The sequence below is a fragment of the Anser brachyrhynchus genome (assembly GCF_964034855.1).
Source record: "Anser brachyrhynchus genome assembly, chromosome: 3".
Taxonomy (NCBI): domain Eukaryota; kingdom Metazoa; phylum Chordata; class Aves; order Anseriformes; family Anatidae; genus Anser; species Anser brachyrhynchus.
Window position 1 is genome coordinate 52,101,141 of NC_137696.1, and position 12,736 is coordinate 52,113,876.

At 39.1% G+C, this 12,736-nt stretch overlaps 1 protein-coding gene and 1 long non-coding RNA gene across 12 annotated transcripts in view; one reads left to right on the plus strand and one right to left on the minus strand.

The window, feature by feature from the left end:
• Positions 1–12,736, minus strand: part of LOC308191879 (uncharacterized protein) — a 109,347-nt gene that overhangs the window by 23,864 nt on the left and 72,747 nt on the right. For 4 of the 6 annotated variants that reach the window (XR_013948329.1, XR_013948330.1, XR_013948331.1 and 1 more), the window contains exon 2: positions 2,360–4,342. Coding sequence is in view for 1 of the 6 variants with exons in the window: in XM_080584800.1 (XP_080440926.1) it covers positions 2,360–2,414; positions 3,108–3,275 (223 nt within the window). In the remaining 5 variants the exon portion in view is untranslated. The remainder of the gene's footprint in view (positions 1–2,359; positions 4,343–12,736) is intronic. The other 2 variants (XR_013948328.1, XM_080584800.1) reach the window with 2 other exon arrangements.
• Positions 4,342–12,736, plus strand: part of LOC308191886 — a 34,669-nt gene continuing 26,274 nt past the window's right edge. For 5 of the 6 annotated variants that reach the window (XR_013948348.1, XR_013948349.1, XR_013948350.1 and 2 more), the window contains exons 1-2: positions 4,342–10,956; positions 11,547–11,653. This is a non-coding gene — a long non-coding RNA (uncharacterized lncRNA). The remainder of the gene's footprint in view (positions 10,957–11,546; positions 11,654–12,736) is intronic. The other variant, XR_013948352.1, reaches the window with a different exon arrangement.

Here is a 12,736-nt window from a genome sequence, read left to right on the forward strand (position 1 = left end):
CAGCTTAAGCAGTCTTGCCAACACTTGGGAAATGCTGAAAGTAAGGAAAAAAGGCAAGGTACAGTGTCACTAGTTTCTGTGGTATTGTCATCCTTGTGTTTGCCATCCTTCTCTGTATACAAAATGAAGGTGGTCCAGCCCAGCATAGTCCAGGCTTGATGACAAGGAGTGTATTATTTTTTATGAGAACAAAAGGTTGAACCTGGGCTTCCTACAGCACAGTGGACTAGAGAGCAAGAGGATGAAGTGAAACTGTAGAGTATGAGGTGACATAGACCTGTTCACTGTGGAGCTATATCTTTCTTTACAGACAACGTTATAAGCTATCAATAGCAGTTGACTGGGATAAACACTCAAAATAGCCACTAAATAGAAGGCTGGCAGCAATCAGCTGGCTTTGTTAAAAAATAATAGCTTTCTGACTTGCAAGGAGAAGGTGGATTACTTATTAAAGTATCAAACTTAAAAAAATTGGGGGAAATAAAAATTGAGATAGAATTACAAAGCCATAAAAATAGCTGCTTAAGCACTCATTTCCCTAGGGTGCCAACTCTACTGCAAAGAGTACATATCCAAGGAAACTTAGACTATCTCGCTAAAGGAGGTGGTTATCCAAAGCTCACCCATAACAGAGCCTCTTAGCAATCTGACAAAACATAATCAGAGAGGAAACAGAATAACCCATCAGAAATCAGCTAGTTTCCTGCCTCTTTTTCCTTCCCTATCGTGCTGACCCTCAGGGCACTTTAAAGACTGATGAACAAGATTTCTGGGAGAGGTGAGAGCATGCAACCTTGGCAAGACAACCAAGCATACAAACTTGTGTTTTAGCTCAAGAGCAACAAGATGCTGAGATGTACTAGTAACATCTGACTTTCAGACTGCGTGTCGCTCTTCTCCAAATGGACTGTTCTTCCATTTGGTATGTAAGAATCAGGACGTAGCATATTTTGCAGATCCCCAAAGCATTTCTTTTCCTAGTGCGGAGTCCCTCAAAGGTATCTTGACTGTTCCCAGTCAGTCAGGAGATCATTTACAGCCCTTTGATAAGAGAATATAATTGTCTTTGGAGCACAGCCTTTACAGCACCACTCAAATGATTGCAGCTTTTTACACATTCACAGGTGTCCATTTTTTGCTTTTTATGTTTGCTTCCCAGAAAGTACATTTAAGAAACTTTTGTTTGATAATTATTTTATTAACAATCCCAATTAAAAAGAAAAAAAAGAAAAAAAAAAGTGCCATTTCCTCTTATACCAGTCAAACACCATATTGTTTACATTTTGTTTTGTTTTTGTTAAGAAAGAAAAAAAAACTGTGCTTTGTGCTGGGGGCTAGTGTTAATTAGTATTCAACAAACTCCACTATTTGGACTTTGTCACTAAGCTGAAATAGAAATATAGATGATCTGCTGTAATATATGTATAAACTAGTATTAATGTCAATTCCATACAAACAGTAAATCTAGACAAGAAATACTGTAAAGATAATTTAATTAATGTTGATGATCTATTTCAGTGTCACAGTACTGTGAGATGTCTCTCTGCGTACTGCCAGAAAGTTCTGCCCTGGGCTAGAAATTCAGTTTGAAATGATGGGTCAAGGATCATTTACTATCTGTACAGACCTGTCTGGAAGTACTCCTCTCTTTCTGCTCAAATCTCCTTTAGACACTAGCCAAGGCCCAAGAATCATGAAGATTTGATATTCATTTATATTAGATTTTGGGGCACCTTACATTCTCAATGGGTCCTGAAGTGTATGACCTACTTCACTGGAAAGTTTCTACATCCTGCTGAACTGTTTTTATAGAATAGTCTTGCACACAGGCTGATTGGAAAGTAAATTTGAGTAGGTTGGGCATGTTGCTGCTGTATTCTGGTAGGAGGTTGCATTACAATTTCAAATTAGGTTTCACTGAGTTTACAAACCCTCATCTCATTGTGAAAGCCTCACAAATTATGGACTGTTTTGCCCCAGCACAGAAGAAGATGGGGTGCAATCAGGACTGCAGCAACACGAGATCTATGAGGATTCTACAGGGCACAATCCACTGGAGATTTAAGACCATAAACCATGGAGGCTGGTGGAGGCAGGAGGAGAAGGAGCAATGTGAGAGGGAAGAATTAGGGTCCAGTCTCCTGTTTGGTAAGTACAGGTGTCAGGTACCTTTGAGGTCCCAGACTGGGGAAATGTCATGGGTTTAGGTGGCCAGTGTGGGGGAGTGTCACCAGAAGAGGAGACATGAGCCCTGTTGGCCCCCACAAATATAAACTTTTCTAAATTCAAGTTAGTATATACCAGATGCTCTTTTAGCAAAGAGAAAAAACAATGGGGAAAAAGTCACAGGAAAACCTACCTGAAGATGAAAGTGTTTTGTTTGGTTTTCTTTCCTTTTCTTTTAGACTGGAGACCTGCAGGAATCCAGAGACAACATTAAACTTCCTTTTAGGAAAGGTAATTGAAAAGAAAAAGACAATCAAGGGATGAACAGACGAAGCCTTTTCTTACTTCTGTATGAATAAAAAATGTTATTAATAAGCCCTTTCATTTCAGGCTTCTACTCTGCAGTCACATTTGAATGTATAACCACACAGATGAAGGTTGTTACCTCGTAAGTCCTTCACTGCTCTACAGATGTTTTTGAAAATAGAGAAAGAAACCACAGAAAGCTGGACACAGTGATAGGGGACAGTGGGGATATAGATAATCAAAAACCCTTAAAAAATGTCTCTTTTCCTTCTGAATTTTCAGCGTTTATATTCCATAACCAATTCTTAACTAAGAATAGCTAGTGTCATTCTGCTGTTTTTATTGTATGCATATATAGAGAGAAACTCACACAAACAAACAAACAGATTCTCCATGGGCCAGCAAAACCAAACCATCCAATTAGAAACCTTCTGAGATTCTGCAGAAAGGGGAATAAGTAACACCTACTGCTGAGTGCAGGTCTTCAGACTCCCCAAGACAGGGCAGTTTGCAGGGGGCAGTTACAATACCAGTCTCTTTTGGGGAAATATGAGTCTCAGAGAGGTACTCCATCAGTAGTTCTCCTTCTGTCTCTTGTTGATGGGAGATGGATTCAATTGGAGGTGCATACTCACCTGCAAGAAGTTATCTAGAAGTGAAGGACATGATCCAGGGGGCTGTGAACATCTAAGAGCTGGTGGAAAGGCAAAATGGTTCATCAGTGGTGCTGAGGTCAGTAGGACATTGGAAACTAAAGGACCTAAGGACCTATTACCAGTAAGTTGCTGTTTGAGATTCTCCATTGAGATGTCAGGTGTGACCCTGAAGGACTGGACAACCCAGTTAGTATGGAAGGAGCAGAAACATAAAAGGGAGTTATGAAAGGGAGGATGGGACCCAATATTACATATACGGTTCGTCTGTGATAAGGAAAAAAAACTAGACCAGGTCCTGACTATATATATGTATATATATATATATATGTAGGTGGTTAAAAGCAAAATCTAAATTTTCACAGTTAATTTTCATAGCTAAATATGCAAGTGTAATATGTAACTCATAAAGCTAACGAGCATATAAGGAAAGATCCAGTGGCAGGGAGAGCAGCATCTATGTACTGCTGTTTCATATCCAGCTGGAAAGACCTGGAAAAATAAGGATGAGAAAAGAAATAAATGTCCTATACCACATGCAGTCTCACCCTGCCGAACCTTTCCCTCTTTAAGTGCTGTGGGGAAAACATTATTTATATATACATTCATTTTTTGTTATAAATCTAAAGTTAAGTTTTTGCAAGAATATTCTGTGCCTTTCAGGATGTGTTGGCAGTATGAGTTTTGGATAGTTGTAGTACTATTTAAAAGATGTGTGTGTGGTGGCAGGGGGGTTCAAACATGATTTGTGTAATGTTCATTTAAGGAAATATTGAACTAATCTGTTTTCCCCTCTTCAGTACCCTCGGTGCAGTTAAAAGGATGCGTTTGAGTGTGTGGCATTGGCTGATGCTAGAATTAAGGTTTAAGAGGGCGGCAGGGTTTCCTCGGACCCCTGCTGGTCATAGTAAGGAAAAGCAAGTTCTGCAAATCCAATTGATTTAACACTACAGAGGGTTTATCGCTATTGTTAATTGTATTAACCTACAAAAGGATTGAAGGATTAATTAGAAGTAAGGACCAGGAGATGAACTGAAGATTCTCAGGGGAGACACCATTATGTATTATCCTTGAACTGTATAATTATTTGATTTCTTGCTATTTTAGAGAGTAGCACACTTACCTGAATGTAACCTTAATTGCCTCTTTTATTCTTAGCTTTGTATTTTTGAACAGCTTGCTAATCATATTCCAAACCTTAACCACCTACTGCAGACCTGCAGAAACAAAAGTGGAAGAATTCTGAGTGTCCTAATTTGAGAGCAGGTTATAGCACAATATCATTAAGATCAAACTGCTGCTTGCCTCAAATCAGGAAGAAAACCACTCTTCTTTGACTTCAGTCAGGTAGGATTCATTTCCTCAGTTGTACTCATGTTTTCCCTTTGGTTAAGCTTTAGTCAAAAGAGAAGTGGTGCCTGATTAAAAGGGTGAGATAAATGAGCTCAAGTGCTTTCTGAAGGGAAAAGGAGAACTCAGGATGATCATTTTGATGTGTGACAGTAATACTGTACCATGTTGGGCTTGTCTTCCACGCTGGTAATAGAGACCTATCCTAGTCCAAAGCACTACTTGGCTCCCGTCAAAGACTACAATATGCGCCAGCTGGTTATAACCTGCAAGGTGCCAGGGAAAGGTTTGCCATGGAAAGATCAGCTTTCCATCCCTGTCATTTGCCATGGGCTTTTGAAAGCTTTCCTCCCAGTCTGTGGCTGCCTTTTTGTACCACTGTACCTCTAAGTAACATCCTTAGAAACTGATCATACTCCCTTTTAAAAAAAGATGTGTTAAACATAAAAGTAAAAAAAAATCTGAAATACATATTGATAAGCTAAAAAAAGAGAAGGCAGAAAAGTACCTTGCAGGCAGTGTTAAAAAAGCAGTAGAAGAAACATTTAGATCTGTTTCTTTCATCCAAGCTCCATTGAAATGACTGAGAAACCTTTCTCATTCATGTCAATGCAAATATGTGACTGTCATGTTTGAATATCGAACAGCTGGTATTTTTTTTTTCATGCCAACAAGAATCTGATGTATTTTACTACTTCTGAGAAGTACTGTTTGTACTGTATAGCTACAGAACAACAGGAAAATCAAATTCTGACACTAAACCTACGGGCCAGATTCCTCTGTCTAGTTTATATAGGTATCTCTTGAGTCTGGTTAATAGGAGAGAAAGACACTAGCTATCAAGAGCCATCTGGCCTGACAACATCAAACACCCAGTACTCTGTAAGAATCGTCCAGCCATCACTGGTAAGAAGCGTTTGTCAAGTCTGGTCTACTTCATGTTTTCTAAACATATAGAGGATGAAAATAAGTAATGTCCAAAAGCTATGAGGTTCTGCATCCTCTTTCTATTCAAGTGCACCTGCACACTGGAAATCTGGATATTTGAGACCCTGAGCCAACACTTATTTCTCCTTTCCTGATGCTGAGGTAGCATTTATGGCTCATAGGTGGTGACTATTAAGAAACCTGTGGTGGAGCTCCTGTGTGAGGAGAGGCTTTTATTGCAATGCCAGATAAGCAAACAAAATTACAGGAGGTGAGAGTACAATCATGCTTCCCTTGAGGCTATTGTAGCAGAAATGCTTCAGAGTTTGGGGGGTTTGTGCGGTAGTAAGGGGCAGGGTGGGGGTGGATTCCAGACCAGTCTTTTACAGTGGACAAGCAAAGCTCTTCCCTTCCCAAGTACTGTGAGTGATCTGTGGGTCTTTTGGACCCTTGGCTTTGGCAATTTCGAAAACACTGGGTACTGTGTTAGGCTATGTGCTAGTCAGACTGCTCTTTGGATGATCAGCTGGCAAGAGGTATGACCTTTTTTTTTTTTTTTTTTTTTACTGAAAGCATATATCCAGGTAGCATTTCTGAGTTTTTTCCTACTTTGGCTTTTTGCTTTCATAGAATGATTTGGGGCAGATGAAATGCCACAGTGCACATGACTGAAATATGTGAAAACTTAATTAACAGAATAATTACACAGTAGAAATGTGATCTTCTCTCAGTGAAAATCTGGCAGGAAGCTTGAGCCCTATGGAGTATGAGTGCAAATATTTAGTCAGTGGAAAAGCCACAAAGAAGCTGCATCTGCTGGAAAGAGTTAATCAGGTTCCTAACTTCAAAGAACACAATATGCCTTAAAATACTCCTCTTCTGGCTTCTCAGGCATGCTATAAATGTATATGTGATTTTCTCACAGCTACCTAGGTAAATCTGCATAGCTCAATTAACTTCAGTTGATTTACATAAGTTACACCAACTGGACCTGGACAGAACCTAATAGCATCTATACATCTAATATCTCAGCACGGTGTATGAAAATTGGGCATTATTCTGCCTCAGACATCCCTTTGCAGCCAGAATGAATAGCAGGAGGATTTGTTATTTATTAAATGAATTCCTTTTCTACAGAGTTGAATCTACACCGTCTCCCATGAATTTCTATACTGGCAGATCTTGTGTTTTTTCTACACACCAATGTATTTTCTGTGAAAAATATTAAGATAATCAGACGGTGGAATTTTCTTGATATCTGGTTAGAGACACATTGCTTAATCATTTTACTTTTATCAGTAAAAATTTGCATCTTGCTAGAAATTGATCACCTTGCTTTTTTCTTTCTAGCTTCTTAAATTATTTTTTAAATTATTCTAGCTTCTTAAATTATTTTTGTGCCTGTTGGACAAATTTAAATGCTAGGTAGTAATTTAAAAATAAACGAGTTTAGATATTAGCTGCAGTTCATTTTTAAAGAAGACTGTGGGATATAAATCTCTTTTTTTATATATTCCTCTTTCATTTTCCTTTTCATACAGGGCAATATTTAGGCCACTGTGTTGAAGAAAATCCTGCAGTGTGATTATCTCCTCATTGAAATGCTCTCTATTGTGCTTATTTGTTTGATGTGTTTTTCTGGTACATTGTATTTCTGATGGCATCTGGGTAAAATAATCATTATATGTCACCCATACTATCTCTTTTAATCTCTAGAAGATTAAGCATGTTTATTTAAAAAACCCTTTGATAGCGTCTTCACTAACTCAGCTATTTTATAAAATTGGAAATAATGAATCAGGGAGATGCAATTTTGATAATGCCATTTACACAACTCCTATGAGGCCAGCTAGCAAAAGAACTGGAAATATATAAGTATTTGACATACATAGAGTGAGAATGGGGAAAATATTGTAATTTCATGTAGGTTATGAAGTGCTTGGAAAAATACAGTCAGCAAAATTGCAGTTCAGTTAATGAGTCACATTCTTCAGGGAACGGTGGACTCAAGAGATGAGTAACGAGATCAGGAATGGCTCTTTTCTTCTCTAGGTCACCAGTTCAAATCCAATATGGCTAGGTAGCAATTAAAAGTCACTACTATTTGAGGGCTCTTGATCTGAAATGGAGCTGATGAACTCATGGACAGTGGGGAAAAGAAAAAAAAAAAAAAAGAAAAAAAAAAAAAGACTATCTGGGAAAATCACTTGCTTCAGAGCCAGTATGGTGCTCACCAGCGCAGAGCAAAACTTCAAAGACTTTCTGGAACTCAATGTGAGCTAGCTGTAAATGCTGTCATGAGACTGATCAAGGCTCTGTGGTCTGAGGGCTAATGCAGCCCATTTCACCAGTGCAGAGTTGTAGGCCGCAAGAGGGGCCTACTGAGAGGCCCCAGTGCCCCTGTGGTTTGGGGTGTTGAAGTTATGCTGTTGGAGGGGTGCAGATGAGGCCAAATGAGTGAAAAAACACATGCAGGACATCATGGGCTGGTCAGCACCACAGCAGGCTACCAAGGGATGCAGTCTAGAAGGACAGTCTAAATAATGTACTCTGTGAGGCTGAAATATACTCAGACTGTATAGGTGAACTGCTTATACCTGGCACTCAGGAATTTCTATTTTCACTTCCTTTTTTTCTTTTCTGCCAGTGCAAGACCAGAGAGGGATCCTCCTGAGTGAGAGCCATAGGGCATACGGTCTGACTGCTTTCTTACAACTTTATGCTGTAAATCCAAATTCTTGAGAATTTGTATCAGACTATGGAAGGAGCTTTCACAAAGCACAGAGATCTGTAGCAGACAAATCAAAGTGTGAAGAAATGAATCTATTTCAGCCATCTGAAACTGTGATTTGGCATATAGAGAGAACAGCTGAGACAGTCGGGGAAATTTTACGCAGATCTCGTCCTGATAGCTGTTAAAGCAACTCCATTTGCACTGTGCACTTTATTGTTTTCCTGGAAAATAATCTCATCAAGCTACCCAGATCAGCTGGTCTCAGAAAACTGAGGTTATCTTTAAGACAATAGATATTCACATGAAAAATAAGAAAAAGAAAAAATGACGCACAGAAGAGCAGACAAACAGGAATTAGGTGAACTATTTTTTAAATATCCCAGTCCTTGCCTTGATCCAAAAGCAAATCATCTGTCCACATAACAGGAAAAAAAAAAAATTGGCTTGTATTCAGATATGTGAAAAAAATGAAAATTCCAATAAGCAAGACATACATCGCTGGGCTTTGGGAAGGCTTTTCACAAATGACCTGCGTAATTAAAATCTTCATTGCCTTCTTGACCCAAGAGAAGTTAATGGCAAAACAGCTACTAGCATCCAATAACTTTATTTAAATGTTGTTTATAGGGAAAGACTTAGGTGCCTTGTGGGCACTGAAAATTGAGATATAAATACATGTTAGCCATTATCAACTTGCATACTTTTAACAAACTGCCTTCAGGGATTGAAAGCTGCAGTCACATATATCAGGTGTCATTGATAAGCATATGTTTTAAAAGAACAGCCTATCACAGGAAAATTATTAGAGGGGATGCTTCTGCATATATATAGGAAATAAAGAATGACCAAGATCTTGGACATTTCAGTTTTGTTGCTTAAAACTTAAAAATAAATATAAAATTTTATTCACTTCAAGACATTCAAATGAACCTTTGAATTAGCTTTTTTCACAATCTCTTTTTTTGTTTTGGAAATGAAGGATTTTAATTCTCTTTTTTTTTTTTTTTCTCCTAGAAATTTTACCTTTTTCCTAACCTGAAAAAGGGTGGGTTCCATAAGTCAAAGATTATTTTTTTCTAAGTCTGCTTTCAAAAACATTGCTTTTTTATTTAAAAAAAAAAAGAAGTAAACATCAGTTACAGATCTTCTTGCACATTTTTTCCATTTGGAAACTTGTTCCTGACTGGGGTGAGTTTTGAAAAACTAAGAGCAGAGAAAGAAAGGAAACTGGAGAAAAGAGAATGTCATGTGTCTTTCAGTTTTTGTAATACAGTTAGGGATAGAAAGCAAAAAAAGTATGATGAAAAGGAGGAAAGCAGTTCTGTAAGCTGTAGATTTAGTGTGGTTGTTTTCCTATGGATTTTAATATGTTGTTGTTTAGAACTCTGAAGGAAAACCTCTAAATGTTGGAATATTTATAATGTCTGTTTCTCGTGTGAATGCTTTGAAATCTAATGGGGGAACTGGCACTGCTGCCTCTTCCCAGAAGAAGAGGCAGCACTCACTCTTTCTGCACAGCCACCCAGGGCTCTTCTGAAGATAGTCAAGAAATCTGTGCAGGCTTTGTTATTTCTGAGGACTCTTTATCTTCGTCAAATTTGGTTGAGCTCAGGCAAGAGATTCAAAAGGAAAGATGTAAGCAGACACAAAATGATATGGATGCAGCGTGATGCTATAAATCTTATTTCCTTAGGAAAAAAAGCTATAAGCATTTTTCAAAGACAAGTTTTCAATAGTAAAAATGAAAAGAAATTTCCATTTGAAATGACAGGTTAGGTTTCTTGTAAAAATGTAGCCAAAATATGTTTGAAGCCCAAGTGATTTGTTTGTTTGTTTGTTTGTTGGACAGGAATATTTTCCTCTCTCATCAAGTTCAGCCTGTGCTTCTTGCGAGACAGAGAAATGTTCCTCCCTCCTCCAGACCTAGTGCAGACCTCTTGTTTAGCCTTGCCTGAGGTGACTTGGCGTAGGTTAGTGGGAGATGTTGGATCAGTGCTCTCATTGGTGCCAATAAGAAGTCCTTCTTGTTGTTCACTGCAGAGATGAGCACGGCTCCCTGGACCTGGTGCTAGTCTGTAAGTACGGATCGGAATGAACGGCTTACTGCAAGGTAGCATCTAATATTGTTATATACTGAGTATTGTTTGCTCTTGCCTGTCACTGAGAAGAACTTTGTTCACCATTAATTCAATTGTATCTCGTAGCTCTCCTTTTTAGCATGCTGCTTCTCCATGGAATAGAAAAAATAAATACTTCCTCTGAAATGAATCCCTATGCCTGCCCTTTTACAAGTAAATGCTCTTCTTGCTCCTATCCTCTTGACAGCATCAAAAGTTGCTCTGCCAAGAGTGCAGAAAGTAGCAGACTTCACATGACAATCAGCCCACAGAGAAAGACAAAGCAAAGAGCTTTTAGACTTATTGGTGCTATCACCTCTTATGAAGCAGTAAATTGTTGCAGAGACAAGATGATAAGGAAGTGCATCTAAGACATAGGAAGAGGCCAAGTATAAAGGTCTTCTTGCTTGTCAAAGATCCAAGAAGGCCTGGCATCTGCTTCAGCATCTAAAGCAGAGGACTTCCTATGGACACAGATGTCAAGCAGTGGATCTTTGATAGTGTCTTGGTAGCTGGAGGCAGTACACCTGTCTGCTGCCTTTAAGTTTCTGCTCTTGCTAATTTTCCTGTTAGCTGCAGCTCTGAAGTAAAGTAGCCTGGCTTGCCTGACACTCTTGGTACAAAATCTTCTCCAGCTGAGGCTCCTGCCAAGAGGAGGAGTCAGGAAGACAACTTGCACTAGAGGGAGTTTGCACGTGGACTGGTGAGAAGGAGAAAAGTGATTCCTCTCTTGGGTTGGCATGGGCTGCTTTGGGGTGGCTTCCTTAAACAGCAGAGGTGTTGGTGGGTGGGCTGGCATGTGCTCTTTGCTCTGGCAGACTGCGGTTATCCTCCTTATTGTTTTGACAGAGGCTGCCAATTTTTGTTTCCTAAGTATACCAAGGAATAACGTCATTAGCTAGGAAAGCAAAAAGGGTTGGGGTTTCCCTAAAATACCTTTTCCCTCAATATAAACTGTGGGTGAAACTGTCTAAATACAATGAGGATTTTATATCAATATGTCCATACAGGTACAAATTAAAAAATATGTATGCATGTATATATAGAGAAAAATTACTTCAGGGTAAGCCTCTTCCACTTTGATCATGAGTTCTTGGCATATGGAAGTAACAAGCAGGTATTACGTGGGCTGCAAAACACAAACAAACCTTTTAGCACAAGCATTTCCTTGCAAAAAGGAGGTCTCTTGGGCTGCAAGGCAGTGCCGGTCTCCCCCAGCCAGTTCAGTGCCCCGGTGCAGGAGGGTCCCTGCCAGCCCACTGGGACGGTCACATCTGTGCTTCTGCCTGACAGAAAGTGATTGGAAAGGAGGTGTGGGCTCTGACATCCAGCATGGCCAGACACCAGCCAAATCAAGCCAGAGGATAACATGGAAAGGAGAGAAACTGCAGATCTATAGAGTAAGTAGCCTTTGCTGATCTAGGTATGCATGGTTATTGTGTCAACGTTAAGGAAGACAATGTGTTTTTTTTAAAAAAAAAAAAAAAAGTTAAAGTTCATTCTTATATGCCAGATAAATATATCATGGTATTGCCTGTAGCTGTTGGTGAAAAACAACTCTCCATTAAAAATGTGCCTTCATTTAAATCAAAGTATTTTGCAGAAATTTGATTTTCGACTTTTTATGGTGAAAATTCAAAACAGTGTTTCCATAAAGAAGGAGCATTTCATTTTGATGTGTTGCTTAAAGTATTGTAAATTAATACTATACATTATCTGTGTATTATTAGACATATCAAAGATGTACTATTGTAACACAGAATGTAAAACCAAAGTGAAACGATTCAGAGCAAAATATTTTTAAATGGTCCTCTACTGATTTATTTTTTTAAGAATTTGTAATTGCAGGAAATAGTTATTCCCCAAGTAGCTTTTATTCTAACTGGGAACTAGAGTTATTGAAATGATGAATAGCCTGCAAACAAAAATTTCAGTTCCCAGCTGGCTCTGTCCACTGGTTTATCGACTTATTTTTGGACTCCAGTGAAACAATCCATGGCAAAGACAGTAGATAGCCCTAGGAATTTGTGCAGGCTATAGAGTCTTTGAGTCGTGGGCTGCTGGTTCAAATCCAGGGGGCCTGCATGGGAACAAAGAAAAGCTGATAGCATGACTTCAGCTGTGTGGTATGAGCTTACCTCCCTGGGTGTAGGTGACAGCAACAGAATTAGCATTAATTAGTCCACTTTGGCATCTTGGCCAAAGTTTGACACAACAAAGTGGGGAAGCCTACTGTGCTGCAGACTGAGCTGTGCTTGCTCTGTGGGTAAAAATATAGCTTTCATTTTCCAGGTCCAATCCAGGCACTTTTCATTAGCACTGTCGCCGTGATGCCAAAGGGAAAGCTAAGAGAGCTGCTTACTAACTAGCAAGAACAACAAGAAAGCATCAGACTTGGTAATTGGTTAGAGATAGTACCCTGGGAAGATGGGGACAAAAGGCAGTGAACTGTAACCAGCTACACACTCCAAGGTAACAGGCAG